Here is a 23,565-nt window from a genome sequence, read left to right as displayed (position 1 = left end):
TGAGGAAAATAGAAAGAATGAATTTTTGTTAAATTCCAAATTATTTATTTTTGAAAAAGACGACATTTGGGACAAAATTTTTTTTTATAAACATATGAAAAATAGTAAAATTATTTCCAAAGTATTACTTTTAAAAAATCGTCAAAAATAGTGATGGAAACTTTCGAATAAAAACTATCGAACTATCGATAGTTGTAAAATATTAATTCATTCAATAGTTTGAAATCATTCATTCATTTTGTTACTATTTTTATTCGAATAGTTTTTTTTTTATTTAATAATTTTTTCATTCGAATAGTTTTCATAAAACAAATTTTTTTTTATTCAAATAGTTTTTTTATACGATAGTTTTTTCATTCAAATATTTTTTTTTGATTCGATAGTTTATTCGATAGTTTTTATTCGATAGTTTATTCGATAGTTTATTCGATAGTTTTTATCCGATAATTTATTCGATAATTTTATTCAATATTTTTTATTCGAATGAATAAATGAATGAACTATTCGATAGTTGAAATCATTCAGTTACTAACTATCGATAGTTCAAATCATTCGATAGTTCCCATCACTAGTGAAAATCGATTTTTTTTTCACTTTATAGTATAGGTAAAAGTTTTCTCTTGAAAAGGTCGATTTTTGTAAATACTAAAAATTTTCGACATTAAATTTTGGATGTAAAAACCTCAATTTTGCAAAATATCCTTATTTGTTCCAAATATTTCGATACCTATTTTAAAAAATATTCCAATAAACATGGCAGCTCCGAAAAACGAAAATTATCCATTCGTCTAAAACCCTCGAGTCAAAAATTAACAAAAATAAAAATTTAATCCACCCTAAGACAAATTTTCAATAAAATGTCTTTTACACACCAATTGAATAACATTATAATGTCAACCACAAAATCCAACCAAACCTCATCCTGCCTATATATACATTTAATGTAGCTAACTACTGTCTGAAACATTTATTGGTTTGGTTCAAGTTTCGAAATTCAATTATCCTGCCGTTAAATTTCAAGACATACACTCAGAAATCCTAAGAGTTGTCGTAACCTCTTAAACACGCCAGCTCTTTTTTTTTAGGGACTCTGAGCTCTGGTAAATTTGAGAAATGTAACCTCAGTAAGAGTGACCAAATGCGATGCATGAGGTATTATTACTTAAATTTGGGCTGCGATAAATATGCAAAGAGCTATCGGATGTATTGTCAAAAGCAAATTTTTAAGCATCAGAGCTATCAGAACTTATAAAGATCAATAGCAAATATTTATAAAGCTATCATTTGTAGTAATAGAGTCGTTATAAATACTGATATGACTGTTAAAATTAATTTCAGAGCTATTGTAAAGACTTGCAGAGTTGCTGTAAATATGGACAGTTATCAACAGAGTTTACGTAAAAGTAGTAAGAGTACTCATTATAGTTAATTTAGCTATGACAAACATTTAAAGAGCTATTATAACTGTCCAGAAAGATATCTTTATATAAAGCAGAGTCCAACAGAGTTACCATAGCCAGACGCAGAGCTATATTAGGTGATAACAAAGTTGTACTTTTTCCTGAAAGTGCTATGATTTATATTAGCAAAGGCATTAAAAATGCTGATAGAACTTCCAAATGTACTGGCAGAGCTGTCATCAGTATCGACGGCGTCATCATATATATTGTCAGAGTAATCATAAGTACAATGAGAGTTTCCTTCATTTTGAATTTAGCTGTGCTCAATTTTTCAAGAATTATCTAAACTCTTGATAAAGCTATCAGCTTAAGTAATAAGAACGAAGAAAAAAATAACAAAAATAATAAAAAATTATTAAAACTATTTTTATTTTAAGTGGAGTGATTGAATTTAATTCAATATAAGTTCAAGTGACCTCAACTCCAAAAATTTATAAAGCGTTTCGCCCAGGTACGACAGTGGGCTCATCAGTTAGATCTGTCGTACCCTTACTAAGACGCCTTATTTTGGTCGATGTTTACCGACACTATATAAAACTCACAGCATGAATATACTGTGAATTATAATATTCTAAGGGAATTTGTTTAAATTCAGACACTTCGAAAATGTATGCCCGTGGTAGTGTCGGTAAACATCGACCAAAATAAGGCGTCTTAGTAAGGGTACGACAGATCTAACTGATGAGCCCACTGTCGTACCTGGGCGAAACGCTTTATAAATTTTTGGAGTTGAGGTCACTTGAACTTATATTGAATTAAGTAATAAGGTTTTTAAATATACTCACAGAGCTATGGTTATCACTAAAAGAGATGTGATATATTTTTAATGAGCTATCGCAGTTGGTGATAAAGTCGTAACAACTTTTCATAACACTTTAAACAAATTAAAAGTGAAAAATAGTGATTTTTCAAATTTGTTTTTCCTGGAATCAGCAATTCACATAATGGTCGTGTTTTTTGAAAAAGTGAATAACCAGCTCAGCAAATTTAACAAATATTTAAAAATTTTATTAAATTCTATGACGGTGTCTACATTTTTGACTTTAGACACTCTGGTCGAAGAAAAAGTCACAAAAAATCCATAAAGTTTTAAAAAATTTTAAAATGTATGGATTTTTTTTTGACATTTTCTTTCGACCAGAGTGTTTAGCGTCAAAAAGTCTGATGAGGCATTTATGCACACACGTCAAGATATTCAAAAAAAAAGTATAATAATATTATGAAATAAAATAAAGCCTCAAGTAACATTTTGCTAATCTGGAGATACATATCTTGTGAATCATTTTAAAAATAATATTTTAATGGAAAAAAGCAAATAAAGATTCGATTAACGATTAATAACTCTGGTCAACGAAGGGTTTTAGTGCGCTGAATTCGAATCCAAACTCAGAATTTTTCCATCACGTCAGGTTTTTGAGAAAATTAAAAAATTAAGGTTTTTTTGCAATTTTTGAAGCTGTGCAGCAATGTGGGGTAATTTTTTTCAACAAAATTTTTAATATTTTCTAAAAGTTCTAATCTTATTCTTTCAAAATCAGTTTAAATCTTAAAATCTTTATTTGTCTTTTTTTCCCTACATATACATATAGGTATGTAGTTTTAAATAAAATGCTTAGGTATATCGTACGTATAATAGCAGAAACACATACAAAGCTTTCAACTAGATATTGTTCCCAAAGTAAAAGATATATTGGAAAGGTTTAAACTGGATTTTAATGAAGAAAATTATGACTTTTAGAAATCATGCACAGAATAAGGTTTTTAAAACTTTAAAACAGGTATATCTCAAAAACCCGACGTGATAGAGCAATGCTTTAGTTTAATTTTGTTGACCAGTCTAATTTGTATTTTGAAAACAAAATTCCAAAAATCTCAAGCCTATTAAGTATGAATCGTTCATATTTGCATAGAAGCAACAATATTCATTATTTAGGGTATTATTAGTAGTAGGTTATTTCAGTTATTAAGTAGTATACAGTAGCAGCGCAAACGGAACTATGATGCCTCTTCGCTTGAGGCTATCACTAACAAAGTTATTGTAAGCTACGATACACCTTGTAGAGCTACTATATCCTCATATTGGCTATCGTACAAAACATAGACGGAGCTATGATGACTCTTTGCTTAAAGAGCTATCACAAACGAAGTTCTGGTAAGGTACGATACATCTTGCATAGGTTCTCTGCGCAAAATAAAGCTACTTCATCCGCATATTGGCTATCGTATTCAAGTGGACGTTGTCACGGCTAAATAAGTCGGATACGATAGCTCTTGCGATTTGGTACTATACCTTAATTTTTTTTCTTTAAAATAAGAGCTGAATGAATGTGTTGCTGCAAGTATGGAAAGAGTGACGACAGCTCTAGTTGGGTCGCGGTGGTCGTAATTTGCGTATAATAACTCTGCTTTGGACACGATAGCTGGAATTTTGGTCTTGTTTTAAAATTTTTTGTTCCGGTACCCGAATTTCAAAATGAAAATTTCTGAGTGTAATTAAGTTATTTTGTCATAGCCCAAGAGTTCGAGTCTCTCTCTCTGTTCTGATTGCTTTTCTATTTACAAAGTCAAAATAAATGAAAACATTTTGTTGTGTTGAGAGGCTTTTGTTTTTTTATTTATTTCATTTTTTCTTACAATTTTTTTTTTTTTGAATATTTGGTAAATATTGAAGTGAGTTTTAAGAAAAAAAAATAAAAAAAGGAATAAATTAGAAAATAAATTTCAAATGTAATTTTAATAAGAGATTATGATGAATTGAGTTAATTTTGATTTTGGTAGAAAGAAAAAATGAAAAAAAGTAATAAAAAAAAATGTAATTAAAGTAATGAGGATATAAAAGTATTTATTTGAAAATCATGTGAACAGCCAGATGGCACTATATTTTGTCATGGAAATCAGGAATTTGCTTTGAGCATTAAATCTGCACTTCTGATTGTACTTTTTCTCCAATGATTTTTGGGAAGCAATGAAAATTTATATTTTAAGTAAGAATTAATAAACAAAAGTTTTGTGATTTATTTTAAGGTAAAATTTAATTTAATTTTTTAATATATTAGTAATTTTAGATTAAAACTTTTTATCAACGATTAGAAACTCAGTTATTTTTTCTATTATAAATTTTTTTTAGATCAATTAGAATCAGTTTCCGCTTGGTTTTCAAGCCAGTATTTGCGTTCTAATTTAGCCTGGATCAAAAGATAAGAAACAACCTCTTGAACCGTTCACTATTCGATGGGTTCAAGTTTTAAAAACTCACAAAATAAATCTTAATGTACCCTAACAATACATTTGTTTCTGATTTTCTTCCAAATTGCTATAAATGATCTTCTTTTGGGAACTTCTAGTCCGCTCAGTTATTTCTTGTTTCCTGACTCAAACCTTCGATCTTCGGATTCTTTTTAATTCTCATCCTGATAGTATTTTGAAAAGGGAAACTAGAAACCACGTAGAATTTAATGCTTCTTAAAGGAGAACCTGCCTCCCATCCTTTTATACAAGATTGGTACTTATATCGAGGAAAACGAACAATTTTCCGTTTTTGGAATGTGTTTACAATGTGTAAAAAGCCCTGAAGTGTCCAATTATTATCGCTAGGGTCGTAATAAGCGTTCGAAGTTCACAAAAACATAAAAACGGTACGTTTTATTTAAAAGTTTTAGTCTGGAAAATGTTGACTGATTTAAGACAAAGTAGGGGAGAGTGGGGCTGTTTTGAACACGGGGCACATTTGAACACTGTATATACAATTCTAGTTTATCAATTTTTTTTAGAAGTATTTCGATATTTGAACCCGTCAACACCATATCCATTAACGTCAATGACTTTCCTTGGTTATCTTAGCTGGTTATCAGACTTATAGGTGGAAGGTGATTTTTATAGTGGTTTTTCATTATTTTAGTTTTTTAGTTGCAAGAGTTTAAACAAAATTTGGTGCGTGATTTCAAAACGCAATACAATTTTTGTTAATGGTTAATAAGTTTTAAACTTAATCACGGTGAATTTTTAAATGAATATATTAATGTTAAATATTTATTCAACATTTTATGTCGTTGGCACAGTTGGGGCTGTTTTGAACAAGTATGATGGGGCACTTTTGAACATGTTCAAAACCGCCCCAAGCAGTTTGTATCAGACATTTTAAAGAAACTTGAATGTGTTTCATTTAATAAATCGTAATGTTCTTATAAAAAGAATAGTGAAACTAGCATTTGTAGGCAAAATTAAAGACAAAAATGGAAATATGTAGGTACAATGTTATTGAAGATTAATAATGTTACACCCGTAACTTTTTTTTTTGTCACACTAATTAAAGAATTTTTGATATATTTCATAATTGGAGAAGAGGTACTGGGGATTTGTGATCGGAACTATCGAATGATTTAAACTATCGATAGTTATAACTGAATGATTTGAACTATCGAATAGTTCATTTATAAAAACTATCGAGTAAAACTACCGAATAAAAAGTATCGAATAAACTATCGGAAAAAAACTATCGAATAAACTATTGAATAAAAACTATCGAATAAACTGTCGTATAAAAAAACTATTCGAATAAAATATACGAACTATTCGTAAAAAAATATTATAAGAATGACAAAACTATAGTTAGTACCTAAGTAATTCATTTTATTTACACATTAACTTACAATTAAATTACAAAAATGAATTTAAAAGCTATGGGTAAGCCGTCAGCCTGGTTAGCAAATTTTTAAATGTGTATTTGAATATAAAAATTATTTTTCAAACAAAAATTAAGAAAAAATAATAAATATTTAAACTTACAATAGTATAAAAAACTATTCGATTGACAAAACTATCGAATAAAAAAAAATATTCGAATGAGAAAACTATCGTATAAAAAAACAACATATTTGAATGAAAAAAACTTTCGTATAAAAAAAACTATTATAATGACACAACTATCGTAGAAAAAAACTATTCGATTAAAAAAACTATCAAATAAAAAAAAAAAAAATATTCGAATGAGAAAACTCGTTTAAAAAAACTATTCGAATGAGAAAACTCGTTTAAAAAAACTATTCGAATGAAAAAACTATCGAATAAAAAAAACTATTCGACTGAGAAAACTATCCTGTAAAAAAATAAATTGAATGAAAAAACTATCAAAAAAAAACTATCGCATGAAAAAACTATTCGAATGAAAATAGTTATATATATGAAAAACTTTGATGCAGGCTCCAGGTCAATGATTGATTGATGCCTGCATCAACCTGGAGCCTGCATCAAAGTTTTTCATATATATACTATTTGAAGAATTCACTACAAAATTCCTATAATTGAAAATAGTTACTAAATAAACAAATGAATGAATGATTTAAAACTATCGAATGAATGAATATTTTACAACTATCGATAGTTTTTTTTTTTTTTTTTTTTTGATAGTTTTTATTCGACAGTTCCCATCACTACTGAGGATAGACATTTTCATGAAAATTTTATCTCCTATACGAATATCAAGTGTTTCGTTAAGTTACTGAAACTACTAAGTCACAAGAATACAATCCATTTTACTCAGTAGATATTCAAGTTCAATATTAAATAATGGCTGAAAAATTCATAAAATTAGATATTAGTGAAAAAGTCACACCCGTTACGATGGAAAGAAATTTTAATAGACAATAAAATAAAGTAAGCAACTGCAAAACATAACAACGATATTAAATTTATAAAAATTGGTGCAGTTTTATATGAATTATTCATTCCATATTCATGGACTAACGCAAAATCATTCATTATACATTTTTAGAACCAATGAAAAAATTCTCAATAAATCATAAAATCTCTTTTCAAAAAATCATATTATCCTCCCGTTATTTGAAATGCCTATACTCGTATACCCACTCTAACAACATCAACAAAAATTGTAATCGATTGAAATTTTCATGGTCATTGCGAGAAATACGACTCCGATTGATAGTAAACCTACACACATTCGAAATAAAAAAAAAAAAACAAAATCTATCTTCCTATCACAAAAAGGATTGGCATTGATATACGGTGGCTATCCGTAACCTTGTCCCTTGAGAACCTTCAATCATCCAATAAATAATGAAAAACCCACTCGATATATACCTACCCACTGCAGTAGAGGCCTTCAATTTCTTTATAAGTGTTGCAGTACATCAAAAATTAACACAATCTAAACTAAATGATTAAGGCTATTTTTTTTTTAAGATATCTTAATTTCAAGGATATTCGTTTTAAGAGAACAAATCTTGCTCAAGGTTTTGAGGATTTTTTGAATTAGAAAAAAATTGGTATTAACTTTTTTATTCTTGAAAAAAGAACAATCAAACTACCTGGAGTGTATTTCAGCATGTTACTCATATTAAACACTGCGGCAAGGTTATACGCGTAATCCAGTTAAAGGATTATCACGAACAAAAAAGGAAGAAGGCTATACACCGCACCCACACAAACACATATTGTTTTTTTTTTTTTGCTTACCAGTTGAGTTCTTTCGCGCCATATCCTCAGCGCTGGAGGTCTTCCTCTGATCAATACGCAAATTGGGAATGTTGAACGGTGGCACATGCATGTTATCCGATGAAAATTGATGCCTCAGAGTTCGGTGTCGTTCCGGCGATGGTATTGACAAATTGTCCAATTTCAATTTGTTGCGCTGCTGTCGATCGATATGGTCCAGCATTTCTTGCAGTACCTGGGTAACGATGTTATTTCACATGAATCAGAGATATACAATCAACGAAATTCAGCCAAAGAACACGAAAAAAAAAGGATATACGTGTGTTTGGGCGTATAATTCTGATTATACGATCATTTTAAAATACTGGCAAGTATACTCACCTCCAGCAGAATTGTGTACTGTTCCAGATTTAATGAGGGATTAACTGTGTGCGGAATGAGGGATGGCATTATCCTGGTTGCCATTATGTTGACTGACAGGCCGTACTTTTTATCGGATAACATTTTCCTGTAGATGTCTGTAATGAGAGTGAGAGACACGAGAATGAGAGTGTGGTGATGTTAACAGAGATTTTGCATTTTGCTGAAAAGTGTTTTTTTTTTGCAAATTTTTTTTTGTAGGTAGGACGAGGACCATCAAGGAGAGAGAGCTTGTCAATGTCATGGAATAAAGTTCAAAATACCCATATTTATTCATACCATTTCGTCATCGTCGACGTCGTATAATCGTACTCGTCCTCGTCTTCTACGTCGTCACATCCTGACATGCACTAGAGTGTGTACGTACATTTAGAGAAGAAGAACATACACATTTTGGAGATACATCATACTGAGATGAAAAGAGGATTTTAATGGAAATCTATGGTTACCTTAGTTGAAATTGGACTTGAATCTGAATGTGAACGAAAGAGATAGGGAAGGAAGAACTCAGCTAGACAGGATATTTGATTTCTTCCATGAATTGGTGACAAAGTTATGACTTTTATTTGAGTTGTTGTTTTTTTTCTTATCTATGTTTATATTGATTTAAAATTTGTATAAATTTTGTCAAAAAAATTGTATGTTTAAATTAGATGCAATTCACAAACACATTGTGATTTGTGTTTTTAGAAATAAAATGACAAATTTTTGTTGAAATTAGTTTTTTTGGGATTATCATAAAATTGTTTTTCTTGTCTGTAAAAGGCATATTATATGCATGCAATAAGTCTTTATATCAATGAAATATGAAAAATTAAGAAATGTTCGAATACAAGAGATAAATTAAAATTTCGACTAAATACAAATTGTTGAAATTTTTTCAGGTTGATTTTGGGGAGGTTTATTTATTTTTTAGCTATAAAGTATCAGTTTTTTGGATAAAAAAATTTGCAAGAAATTTTTATAATTAATAAAACATTCAATTGAACCTAATTTTTATAAATAGAATTTTTTCAAACACTTTTTTAAAAACTTTGCAAACTAAGGTTAGGCTAGGTTAGGTAAATAGGGTAGTGCATAGCTAAGCTGCTGCATACACGAGGGCCTATTGGTCCATTGTGATTTCCTTTTATTTAAAAATCGCATTGATGTTTTCCTTAACTATTTAATCGGTTTGCAAAGACTGGCTCATTTACGAATCATCCTGTACTTTCAATGAATTTTCTCATGTAGTTCTCCCGCGAACCTATTTCCGAAGTAAAGGAGTCGGTTTGTTTGGAGGTATGGACATTCGCAGAGCAGGTGTTTAATGGACTCTATTTTCTCTACATTTCAAACTTAACTTCTTATCTAATATTTCAATTAAAAATTAAAAGAATAAATTTCTTTACCAGGGTGTCCGGTAGAAAATGGATAAGCCTGAAATGGCTGATAGGTGCACTTTTGACTGTTCTGAAACCGAATAGAAAAAGTTTCTATCGCAACCAGTTTAGAAAATATTACCTTTTTTTCGTTCAGTGTACTTTAAATTTCATCATCTTACGTTTTCTTTAACCACAACCACGAATGAATGAATTGTATTAATTTCTTATTTTTATAATTTTCTACAATAATTTTCTCAATACACAAGAAGTTAAAAGTTTTTAAAACTGTTGCATCTTTTCTTTAAAAAAATTTTGAAATTTGTTTTTCTATGCAAAATGTGAAAAATTTTTTTTATGAAAATTTTCAAACACCTGTGGTATAAAAAAAATCCATATTAACGTAGGTGGCCAACTTTTTTAAAAATATGCGCGTCCAAAACGGATTGCAGGATGGTAAAAGTTTTTATCAAATCTAGAGTTACTAGGAAGTTATTGGTACCAAAGCGCAAAAAAAGGCTATTCATTTAATAAATTATTTTAACTGTAAAATCTTAAGTTTTTCAAATTTCTGCCACAAATGCATCTATTCCATCAGTTTTTTTTTAATCAGTCATATTTTACAATAATTCTTCTTACACATAACTATTAAAAAAGTGTTATAACCGTTGAACAATGGCTATATAAAAAATAATTTAACTTTTTTTTAATGCAAAGTAGAAAAAAAAATATTTGTTTGCTCAGTTTAAGCATGGGCATACAATTGTGCATCGGGACAGCTTGTTTTGAGTTTTGACTTCTTAATCATCTCATTTTAAAGAAAAATTGAGATTTTCGGTCCCGTTGGCCTCTAGTAACTCTAGATTTGATAAAAACTTTTACCCCTTTGGACGCGCATATTTTTAAAAAAGTTGGCCACCTACGTTCCTATGGATTTTTTTTATACCACAGGTGTTTGGAAATTTTCATAAAAAATTTTTTTTCACATTTTGCTTAGAAAAACAAATTTCAAAATTATTTTAAAGAAAAGATGCAACAGTTTTAAAAACTTTTAACTTCTTATGTATTGAGCCAATTATTGTAGAAAATTATAAAAATAAGAAATTAATAAAATTCATTGGTTGTGGTTGTGGTTAATGAAAACGTAAGATGATGAAATTTAAAGTACACTGAACGAAAAAAAGGTAATATTTTCTAAACTGGTTGCGATAGAAACTTTTTCTATTCGGTTTCAGAACAGTCAAAAGTGCACCTATCAGCCATTTCAGGCTTATCCATTTTCTACCGGACACCCTGTATATATATATATATATATATGTGAACTATAGTTCACAGAAACGGATTAAAGTTTAAAAAAAAATAGTACTTTGGAAAAGTAATATGGAAACGTAAACGGATCTATTTTTAGCCATGAGTTAGACTTAACTTTAGTTCTAAAATTGATTCTGGAGGTTAAGTTATTTTGTTATTAAATTGTGAACAAAATTTTTTCTAGGAACACTGTTACAAAATTTTCTAGCGAACTAATATTAACAATAATTGTTTAACTTTTGGTCAATGTGGTGTATTCGTACTTTTTTATAATTACTTAGGCTCTTAATTGTTTTTTTTTACGTTTTATTCAAAAACTTTTAAAAACAAATTCAGAAAAGTTTCATTTGATATTTGGAATAATGCGTCTCAGTAAAAACGGTTTGTGATTTGTAATCTTTAATATATTTGCTTGATACATTTTTATATCTATTCGCGAAAATAGGCTATGTAAGAAATATCATAGAAAAATAACTTTATAAAGAACTTTATTTTAAGCATTTTTTTAAATTTTCAAATCTTTTGTGGTGGAAATGGCTTGCAATATTTAAACTTTAATGTAAACATTACTTAAAGAAAATATTATATAAAATACCTAAAACAAAATTATACTCGAAACCAAAGTATGAAATTTTATTTCTTGTACATAAATATAACGAAGAGTTTTTTTTGTTTTAGATTTTTCGTATTTTTTTTTAAATTTCATAGTTTTTCATATATACAAATTTTATAAAGTTAAATAAAATAACTAAAATAAAATTCCTAAATATATTTCTTTTATTTCATTTAAGAAAAAAAAAAAAAACACTAAATTAGTATGACCTTAAGTCCTGCTAACTTAAAACCTAAGCACAAGACTATTTTTAAATTAATTTTAAGATCATAACCGTTGGCGTGGGTTGTCATCCTTTTCGGCACAAATCAAAAAAATCTTTCTTAACATGTCGAAAATCGTATATAAATATTAATTCATTAGTAATCTATTTAAATTATTAAAATAAGTGCGACGAAAACCAAAGCTGTTATCGGTCACTATGGCGTATGCGTACTTTTTACTATACGAAATTTATTTTAAGCTCTTATTGTTCAATACTCTGATTGCACAAACATTTGAATTAACATAATTATTTGTGTATATGACGGATATCTATCTGTGAAAAAAATTTCACCTTCCATCTTCATTTTCTCACCACCATTACCTTAATTGATAAAATTTGTACACTGTCCTAAATTTTCTACTTTAAAAACCTTCGTCTCAAGATTAATACATCAATAAAAATTGTTGAAATCCATAAATGTATTCCATCCAATTTTGTCTTACAAAAACTATCATGTATATCAAAAAAAAAAAAAAAATTAAAGATACTTACTCACAACTCGCAGTATAATATCAGGATCTGAAAGTCTTACATCCCACAGCAATGGTATAACCTCATCCATAACCTTAAACGAGAGAATCATAATAATAAAACGAAAAATGAAATGTCAACACTTCTCAATGTCAACTAAAATCTCTACTATATACAAGTAAAACCAAAAAACATTGTATTCGACCTACTTTCTATAAAAAAAAAAGATAAAAATACCACATACCTGAGCTTTATCTAGCTTCTCCAATGTCCTTTCTATGCAGGACAAAACATTAGCAACAATTTTGACATCGTTGTGATTCTTCTCAAAGACCATTTTCACTTTTGGCAAGACCATCCGTCGTATAGAAAGCTCATCTATGCAATCATATACATTTGTAACCGCCACCAGGGCTGCACTCTAACCAAATAAAAAAGGCAGGTTTATGTAGGACAGGAGTAATAGATATTAAGGGAAAGTGTGTGTATGTATTTTGTTTCTTATTCCTTTTTGACCATAACAGCAGGATGTCCACTTGAAATTACAATTTCCCTGAATTACGAACCAAACACACATCAGTAACAACAACAAACATCAGCACAAAATCAATTAATTTATCCAAAGGAACCAAGCATATTCACCTCCGAATTGCCTGTCACCGCCACCGCACTGCCTTCCACCAATAATGTCAGCAACAGACATACAGAAGAACTTATACAGTAGGTACCGTTACTATTTCCATTTCAGATAATAATTAACCTTGCGGAATGGGATATCTATAGAAAACGATGGACCACTGTTTTTTTTTTTTGTGTGTTTGTGCAATATCTCTGAGAAGTGATTATCGTAGATTTTATTTCCTGGCCTATCGCAAATCCGTAATCCAATTTACCAATTACGAGAAAAGTATTAAAGAAACATAGCATATTTTCTCTCTTTCTCTATCTCTTTTTCTACAGAGGGTAAAAAGGGAGCATATCATCAAAGACCATGGTAATTTGGAGGTCTTAGTGTGTATATGTGGAGAGAGTATCAAATTATCAGAAATATCTGTATCCTGATGTTAAGCCCACTAAGACCATTCGTTTTGTGTGTCTATTAATGGCAAATCGATTCTGTACCAATTTCTATCTCTGTACTTTGTACCTATGGATGCCACACAAATAAAAGTGGATTATTTTGCGTGGAAAAGCAAAAGCGAGGGCGGCAATAACAACTGTCATGGAAACAATTCCACCAAATGAATTTCAAAAAAGAAAATAGTTTGAAGTTTATTTGTGGTGTTTTTTTTTTGCATTGCTTTGAGAAGATTTTCAGAGAGATTTTATTTCTTTTAAGCACTTAATTGTATGGTGGTAGGCGGAGTAGGTTCAAAAACAGATCAGGACTCTTCAGTTTGATAAATTAAATTTTGGAGGTGGTGTGATGGAAAAACATTCAATGTGATGGTATTTTCATAGTGATTGATAATGTCATCAGAAATTTTGCTTTATAATTAGATGGCATTAAGTTTTTTTTTGTACTCAAATATAGACAGTATAGAAATTTTCTTACAAATTAATTTTTGGTATTTCGGAGAAGCTTAGAAATGTGTGACAGACTTCTTGTTTTTGACAGGAATTTAGTATCTATTACATAGAATTTTCTTCGATTAGATTTTCTATTTTTAATCAGTCAAAATATTTTATTTTAAAAGATTTCAAATGCCTTTTTTAAAATCTAAAAACAAATTATTCAGTATTTTTCGGAAGCCAAGGATTAAAAAGTTCATTAAAATAATATTGTTTTACCAACTTTAGGATTTAATGGTTGTGAATTAACCTTTTCTGCCTTTTTTTTTGTAAACGATGCAATAACTGAAAAGATGCATACTTAAATTTAATTTGATAGAAAATCAAAACCAGTATTTAATCCATCTTTTGTGTAAGTAAGTAATAAAAAGTAAGCTAAATTCCATTTTTCTTTTATCAAAACGAGGAAGAGGTTAAAAATGCAATTTTTTTTTTCAAGTGCAAATAAATCTTTCCTATCAAAAATTTCACACACTGAAATGTATGTAACTGTAAACTAGGTTTTGAATAAGAAAAATAAAACAATTTGAAGAGAAGCAAGATTAGCGATAAATGATTTTAATAAGATTTTTTCAAAATAAATTTTGTAAAATTCTAAAACAACGACCTACGAAATTGAAGGAACAGTAAATAGTAAAAACTGTAATTTAAAGATAAAATTTAGTTTCGAAAATACATGTAAAAATATTTTTTTTGTACGCAATGTTTATTAACATGAAAATGAAAATTTTCAACAATTTTTTATTTTCAAATTTGTGTGGGTCAAGTGATTATTAATAAATATAACGACGGTTAAACTTCATAACCTCGTAAGTCGTTTTTGCAAGTTTTTCAGAAATCAAAAAACAATATGTTATGTTTCTTGTTTTTGTATGGGATATATCAATACGCGCTTTTGAATTTCGTCATTCCTGAAAAATGTTCAAAAGAACATTGTTGAACTGAATATACCAAAAGATAGCTCTGAATTTTCTGAATTGTTTGTATTAATAATATTTTTTTCGAATTTTTTGACTTACGAGGTTATGAAGTTTAACCGTCGATAAGCTCTCTTTTATCGTTCTTGTACGATTTTTTTTAAAACTACGATATCAACCATTAATCCAAAAGAAATGTTTGTCTTCAACCATCAATAATCCAATAACATCAGAAAGTATAGTAGTCCATTAAAAATCCTTCCATAATTCGTATCAAACATTTTATGATCAATTTGAAATGATTTTTTTGAAGTCGAAAATTTAAGTTTTCATATCGCTTTTGAGTTTTGAAAAAAAAAGCTAAAATAAAATTAAATTTTTGAACAAAAATCTATTCTACAACCGAGTTTTTCTTATACGTATTTTAAAAGCTTTAATACATAAAAAATTTTGAAAATGCTAAAAGTGAATAATGAATGATCCAAAAAACTAGCACATTTTACACATTACTCAATTTCTACTATTTTGTTTAAAAACTAAAGTATTCATATTTTGTACGAAAAAGAGTGTGTGAACACAATAAACTTGATAAAAGTTATGTTTCTTATTCAAAGATATTTACGAAGTAGGTTCATACCATAACGAGAATTATGAGCACTAGATGGTGCTACTTGTTAATCTCTTTGGCATATCTTGTGAAAAAATACATTTCCAACGACGCAAAAGAAATATATATATAAAAAATTTCAAGTGATTTCAAGGGAATAGATTGGTAGAGCCGTACGTTGAGCTGCCAGGGCCCCGAGGCAAAACATTTTTTTTTCTTCATTGAGTTGAGCGTTGCTGAGTCATTTGCACCCAAATATTTTTTTCTTATATTTGGAGCCAGTTTTTCGCTGACCAAAGTCTCGAAACAAGTTTTGGTTAACAGATATGAGTTCACAGGTTTATGTATAAAAAAAATAATTTTTTATGATTTTCGTGAAAAAAAAATCAAGATTAACCCCTTGCCGAAAAAAAAGAATTAAAAAATTTTTTTTTCTAAATTCATAGAATGAGACATCAAATGAAAGGTCTCTTTAAGCTCTATTCATAACTGAAAACCAAAATTTTCTTGGAGTGCTTTTTGCTAAGTTATTTGCGTCCAAACATATTTTTCTTACATTCGGATTCAGACATGCAAATATTTACGGATACAAGAAAATTGTGAAACAAGTTTTGGCTTACAGATATGAATTCACAGTAAACATGTTTCATTTCGAACAAAATTCAAGTGGTACGAAAAGAAAATGCATTTTAAAAAACCATAAAAACAAAAATTGCTAAGTATCAAGCAATTAAATAAGTTGAAATTAGGTTTGTTCAAGCTCAACTAACTTTTATAGCTTTATTTTACCCTCTACAATTTAAGTGATTTTAAAACGTATAGTTGAATATCATTTAAAATCTTTTATTCAATTAATATTTTCAAAGAAATGTACGTGTTTTCCCTACTACTCATTTAGAGAAGCTCTATTTATACAAGTAATTAAAACGTAAGATTCACATAACACAAAATTTAAATTCTTACCTGCACTTGAATTGTGGTACTTTCGAATGCATTGAACAACAGCGGAAGCACATCATTTTTGATTTCATCTGAAGGAGTCTTGTCTAATATCACATGTAGGTTTTCAAGAAGTGTTACAGTTGCTTGAATTGATTTTGGCGACGCAAATACAACTCTGTAAATGAAAGAAAAAAAAGTAACAATTTTAAAATAATAAACATTCATCGTATCTTTCATTTCCTAAAAACATCTTTTCATCGTATATGTCGTAGAACGTTGATAGCGTTTCGTTACAAGTTGGATATATTCCTACGAACAAGAATGTATACGTTTTTAAGGTACTTGTAGTTGGAAAAAAACTACACCAACAGCACGCAAAAGTTAGGAGTTATAATCTTGTACAAATAGAATCCCCTTTGGTGTACAACCCATACGATATATAGACAAGCATGTTCCGGAAGGAAAAATGTACTTGCTTAAGCAATTTTCCACCATATTTCACGATTTCCCAGAACATGCAACATGCTAAAGTTTGAATTTCCCTTTCCACATACGACCGACGACGATGTCACGCTACTGTAGCAATATTTAGAAGACACGTAAGAGATTTCTTATGGGGAATGAATACAGCCGCACAAGTTTTAAGTTGAAACAGAAGAGCCAGGAAGTTAGAGTTGATTTTTAAGAAAGAAGCTATTTCTACCTGAGGTTGTATGGGAATGAATTTATTTATAACAATTTAGTGGAATGAAAATTACCTTAGAAGAGTTTTGAGGGTTTTTTTCTAAGAAAAAAATACTTGATTGAAATCAGTTTTAAGAAAGACTGAAGCTTGTTGTTTTTTTTCAACTGGATTTTCTACAAAAGTATTTAAATATATTTTTATTTAAAAAACCCTCTAGCAATTTGCAACCCAACTTTCTGAACTGTTTAAGACTTGTTTGTCATATAAATTTTTTCCAAAAAAATTATAAATCCATTTCTACGGAGTTACCTATTTATAAAATGAACAAAAACAAAAACTTGAAATAGCTTTGCTTATATGGAAAATTCATTTTTTAAACAAAATAAAAGTTATGAGGTTGCATCTCTGGGGTTTTTCTCAGTTTGTGGTTTTATAAGGCGAAATAAAGACAATCTTGCAAGTAGGTTTATGTCTGAGATTGAAAAATAAATGCGATAAAATAAAACCGAATTAATTATGGTATAAGTAACTTGGTTTTAAAAGATGAGAGAGAAAGTACGTTTAATTCACAGTCAAACTCAAGAAAAAACTATATTTTTTTTTATAAAATGAAATACTAATTTATTTTGTCATTAAGGAAGTAGTTACTATATTTAAATTAAAAAAATTGAACGAATATCTTAAGTGCTCAATAGGATATGGAATTATTTTCGATTAATATCAACAAAAAAAATTTCATACTTAACAAAAATTATTGAAATTAAGAGAAAATGTTCCATTAAATATAACTTTGAGTATGTCCTGTGAATTACACGAAAGGTACTTTACCCTTCTTTGTCATTCTAATAGTGCTATTAATTCCTTAATAAAAATAAGTGTTGGATATAGACAAAATTGATTGTGTTTTTTTCGACTTCCTGAATCTAAGTCATTATTTGTTATACCTAAAAGCCTGCTTGTTCAATATTTCATGCAGCTTTATTTCCTGATTCTTGATAAAGGACCTTTGACCTGTAGAATAGGAAATTTAGTTTCAGTTAAATTTGATGATTTTAGCAATTCAAAACATTAGAAGCAAGATAAGCGGAATATATTCATATTTTCAATTGCCTACACCATGATGGCTTCTAATGATGCCTCATTTATTTAATTAAGTTAAGTTAATTAGAAGATAATTTAAAACCAAGCGTGATAATTGCTAAATAAAAATATTTCTTTGAAATCACAAGTGTAAGATGAAGATATAGCCAACCTTTAAAATCATAATTTCTTTGAATTGCCTTAAAACGGCCTTAAAAACAGTGATTGAATTTTGTTTTTTGAAAAAATTGAAATTTAGTTTTTTTTGTCAGTGCTTTTATATTTTTAGTTTGTTTTTTTTTCTAAAAAAAACGCAATTTGTTTTAAAACTTTCTAAAATCACGAATAACGACGGTGATATTTAAAATAAAAATATGTGAAAACAAAAATTTAATTCTTGCCAAGTTCTCTAGCAACTTTGGTACAACACTCTTATTTACAGGATCCAACTAAACTCGTACAATTTGTGAAACTAGTACAAGTAAATCACTACAGAAATGTTCAGCTTCTTAGCATAAGTACTTGCTGATAAAGAGCTTAAAAAATTGCTAAAACGCATTGAAAGATAAACAAAATAATGGAGTAATTCGGCTATGTGAAGTTGACACCCCCAAATACTAATTTTTTTTCAAACTTGCAGGTACGATTGCCCAAGCTTAGGTCAGGATAGCCCGTTTTTTATTTTAACTATCCTACGCTTAGTTTAAAAATTATAGAAGCATTATTTTTTATTCACCTCACAAAAAAAAAAAAAAAAATAGTACGCATACACCACAGTGAACTTTTTTTAATTTATAATTTATAAAAAGTAAACCCCATTGGCATTGCTCTTCAAATGTTATTTATTTGACTTAGAATCCTAACTTGATCGAATGTAGTCAATATAACATTTCTGCTAAAGAGCTTAAATTCATTTGTTTCATTTCACCTCAAAAACCACAAAATACAAATATTTTTTTAAATGTAAAAATCATTGATATTTATTTTTTTTAGTACAGAAATAGAACTTTTTTTAAATTTTCTCAACAAACCTTGGTAATTCCAACAAATAACATCACTTTTTTTCGTGAGCCCACCCTTAGTTCAAAAATGTTTAAGAGGTTGGTAATTTGAAAAAAGTGTTTTTGTCATAATTTTTGAACTAAGGTTGGGCTAACAAAAATAGTGATCTTAAGAAAAAAAGATCAAAAATATTAGTTTTTTAATTTTTTTTTATTTTGAAACACCAATTTTTGATTTAGGTATAACATGGATCGAAAAACTCAGTTTCGTCATTTAACATCAAAAGAGCTAGAGAGATTTGATTTGATGAAGTCAGCGATTAAGAAAAAAATTGTTCTATATGGTAACGTTCTGAAAAGTTGATACCTATCATTTTCCGATGAAAATGCTGACTTTGGTATGTTACCTGACGCGACTTTTATTGTTTCCATACAACAAAATCGATAAAATTGATAAATAGATTTGATTTTTTTTTACTTAAAATTTTGAAAAAAAAAAAAAAAATGTAAACATTGATAGAAAATTTTTAGAATTAGCAAATATCTTGAGGACTATAAAAATTGCACGAATAAAAATTTTTATTTTTTTTTAAATAATATATTTTTTTATGTAAATCCGACAATTTTAAAAATTTTATATCTACTTTTTCAGCTTAACTGAATTTTCAATCAAAACATTACAAAACTATACATAGCTGTATAATGCAGTCAAATAAGGGTTTCACAGCGGAATGAATGCTAATAGAAATTATTTTTGCTCAATACCTTTGTTTTGACATTTTATAACATACCTCAAAAATTTAGAAAAATATCATGTCCGCAGGTCGCGATATTCAAGGTCAAAGCGCGAAATGGATATTTTCAAAATTAGCAAAAATAGACGATGGTATTATATACACATACGATACATGACTTCAAGGTATTTTTTAATGCTGATTCCAAAAAATCTAAAATCAAGATAATCTGACATCTTTGAAAAAAGTTATACCTGTTTTTCATCTGTCAACCCATATTATTATAACAGTTGCAAACTTACTATCGAAAAACCCTTAAAAGTTATTGTAGAGGAACCAAATTTTTCATGAAGGTTTTCATATCCATAATCATTAAGAATCAAAACAATGCAATGAAAAAAACATTCACATCTATGAAAAATTGGTATTTTTTGAGAAAAGGAGAAATTTTAGTATACGCACTAAAAAATATCCTGGTACAATCTTGGAATAAGTGCTAATAGTCTAATTTTTTTCTGTTTCTATCTTTGTTTGGCTATTTCATAACTTATGTCAAAAATCTAAAAAAATCTCATGTCTGCAAGTTTTTTGATTTTTAACCAAATCTAATGTTATACACTGCCAATATATCAATAATTTCATAAATTATAAACCATTTGACTAAGAGAACAAATAAGAAAGTAATAAGATATATGAAGGTCAATTAATTTTGATTTCACCAGGATTTTTCGAATCGCTATAACAAACTTACTTTAAAATAAATTAAGCGTTTAAAAGTGAACTTTTTAAAAAAACTCAAATTAAAAACAAAAAACTTGAAATAAGTTGTGCTTTATGGTTGTCATGAATCAATTATTTTCTATATTCTTCTTTTTTTTAAATAAATACGATTAAACATACGTCTTATATAAAATTAACTCCATTTTCTTGTTCATAAACATAATAACTACCTTTAACCCCAAGGATTTTGCAAAAGGTTTAATAGCACAAGTAAAATATATTTTTAGATTTAATTACCCTACATTGAGTCAAAAAAAAAAAAAAGAAGAAAGATATCTTATTATATCCACCACGTACAACTCTTAAAACTCCATTAAAATTGCAACCCCTAGTACACATTAAATTAAAAACAAACCTTTATATCGCTCTCTCTCTCCTTTGATGATGAGTTTCAATTAACAAAATAAATTACAAAGATACTGTGTCTGTATACCCTTACCATATATCAAAAAGAAAAGTCAAAAACCTGAAACCCATAAAACCTTATAATCCACTTTTACCGTATACACCAACAATGGCTCAATTCAAAGTCTCTACCTTTACCCTCTATGACTTTTTGGTGATGGGAAAACACCAAGTAACCTCATCAAAAAACATAGGTAAGAAGATAGTCGCACTGTGGAAAATGAAAGATATATACAAAATTTACAATCTTACCTAAATGTTGGCAGAATTATTGCTTCGTATTCCTCCGGTGTGGATTCTTGAACGAGCGCCAAGGCTGGTTGTAAAACAGCAGCTAAAACCTCTGCAGTACGCATCTCTTGTTGCAAATAAGGCCACACATGCTGCCACCATAATTTCTAAGAAAAGAAACAACAACAAAGACTTAATACCAATTTTAAGATCCTTTGCTCATAAAAATGACAAAATTAACACACTAAAAAAAAGTCCTAAAATAAAATTGTCATATCTACCCTTGGTATAAGATGCAGGACTTCCTTAAGTGTCGTTCGGTAGAAATGTGACTTTTGTGTTGGATCTTTCATATTAATCACGTCCAAAAATTTCAGGGCACTCACAGCGGGATCACTGCAACGAAAAAACCACACAAAAATGCAAACACAATTAAAACTAATTGCTAGTATTACACTACCCTTAGCTCTTATCTATAGACACATAGAGAGCTATATCATAGTGTGAGAAAGAGAGTGCTCATTCTCATCAATTCTATAATTATAGAAGGATAATTCAGGTAAATCACCGGGTCGTGTCTTGACGACGACGCCCACAATTTCTAGATGGTACATTGCTCAACTCAATTCAATGGGAACTTGAAGTTCTCTTTTCTAACATTTCTGTTTAACAAGTTGACCGGAGGTTGGATGAGGAGGAAAAAGGTAGTAAAAGATAGCGGGGATGGGAGTTGGAGGAAAAAAAAAAAAGAATCCTCCCGACAGGGATACTAATTTCGAAGACGTTTGCACAGAGGAAATTACTTACTTAAAGTACTTAATCAATTGCAGGAGTTGTGCTGTTGGCCTCGTTGTTGGATCTTTGCTAACAAGACGTGACGTGGCCTCTTGTAATGGAATCGGTACCCTTGGTAACATATTGTGAACGGCATCATCCAGCTTTTTTGTATAAGCAAGCAGTGTAGTGGCAGAGAGAGGTGTTATATAGGTCCAATGGAGAGTGATGTGGAAACGACGACGGTTTTAATTTTTTTTTTCGTTCATTTTTATTTTTTTTTGTAATGAAAAGATAAAAAGAAAGAGAAGAAGAAGAAGAAAAAGATAAGTTATTGGATAAATATATAAAATTGGCTACCATCAAGCAAAGATGCCTGTTGCTTTTGCTTGTCAGTTTTTTTTTTTCTTTACTCTTTTTTTTTTTAGTTTAAAATTTTTAAAGATTTAGAAGGTGTTTCAGTAAAAATAGTCAATTTTTCAAAATAATAGAATTTTAAACCCATTTTTATAATAATTTCGATTTTTTCAATTTCAGAGGCTCGCTGAAAACAAAAATTCAGCTAACATTTTTTATTAGGTCAGACTTTTTAAAATGACTACCACAAAAGTTAGGTATAATAAAAAAAAAATTCGAAAGTCAGTCAATACAAGTTATGACTTTGTTGACATTTATCTTTTTTGGTTGTCACTTTTTGGAGTTAGACTTAAGAATGCTTTCAAAAAACAATAAATTGCAATGAAATTCCTTTAATAATTTTTGTGATCTAACCCCAAATTTTCGTTGGATAGCTCAGATTAACCTCGTCGATTTTGTCTGTTCATAAAATCCGTTAGTTCTGATTTTTTGCACAGTTTATTATAGATATGACTCAATAAATATTCAAAAAGGATACCAATGTCGAATGCAACATTATAAAAAAAAATTCAGAAATGTAAATAATACCAAAAACTACCCGAATTTTTTAGTCAAATTTTAGACTATTTTTAAATAAAGACTATGTCACGACCTCAGAGTTTAAAAAAATTCCAATAACCGGATCCTAAAATCGTTTCTTTGACCCAACGCTTTCTTCAAAAATTGTCAATTTCGTCGAAAGTTAAAATTTTTCCAATTTTTGTACATACATGTTGCTTGGATATTTATATTTTAAACGGGATTCCCCAATTTGTATTTAACATTCACAAGAGTAAATTAACAAAAAAAAAAATACTAAAATAAAAAAAAAAACAAAGCAAATTTTTGTATGTATAAATTAAAATAATTAAATAAAAAGTTATTATTAAAACAATTTAAATTTTAATCACAGAAATTGTTGCTAACTAAATGCTTGTTAGTTGCGCTTATTGAAAATTTTTAGCTCGCAATTTTGTAAGAATTGCATTTTCCTGTGAAATTTTGCTGACGTCCAAGTTTATTTATATCCAAGTTTATTTATATCTTTTTAACTGCTTTTTTTTTAACATATTGAATCCTTAGTGAGCTT

The 23,565-nt window shown here is 28.8% G+C and overlaps 1 protein-coding gene across 6 annotated transcripts in view; it reads right to left on the bottom strand.

Annotated features, from left to right (window-relative positions):
* LOC129911962 (SCY1-like protein 2) overlaps nt 1–23,565 on the bottom strand; it is an 83,793-nt gene that overhangs the window by 19,754 nt on the left and 40,474 nt on the right. For all 6 annotated transcript variants that reach the window (XM_055990000.1, XM_055990003.1, XM_055990002.1 and 3 more), the window contains exons 8-15: nt 22,113–22,243; nt 21,587–21,701; nt 21,327–21,472; nt 16,411–16,564; nt 12,596–12,772; nt 12,373–12,445; nt 8,292–8,428; nt 7,932–8,145 (exon numbers count right to left, since the gene is read on the bottom strand). In XM_055990000.1, the coding sequence (XP_055845975.1) occupies nt 7,932–8,145; nt 8,292–8,428; nt 12,373–12,445; nt 12,596–12,772; nt 16,411–16,564; nt 21,327–21,472; nt 21,587–21,701; nt 22,113–22,243 (1,147 nt within the window). The remainder of the gene's footprint in view (nt 1–7,931; nt 8,146–8,291; nt 8,429–12,372; nt 12,446–12,595; nt 12,773–16,410; nt 16,565–21,326; nt 21,473–21,586; nt 21,702–22,112; nt 22,244–23,565) is intronic.

Source organism: Episyrphus balteatus, chromosome 2 (assembly GCF_945859705.1).
Source record: "Episyrphus balteatus chromosome 2, idEpiBalt1.1, whole genome shotgun sequence".
Taxonomy (NCBI): domain Eukaryota; kingdom Metazoa; phylum Arthropoda; class Insecta; order Diptera; family Syrphidae; genus Episyrphus; species Episyrphus balteatus.
The sequence above is the reverse complement of the archived record's forward strand: the minus strand, read 5'-3'. Positions and strand labels throughout refer to the sequence as shown.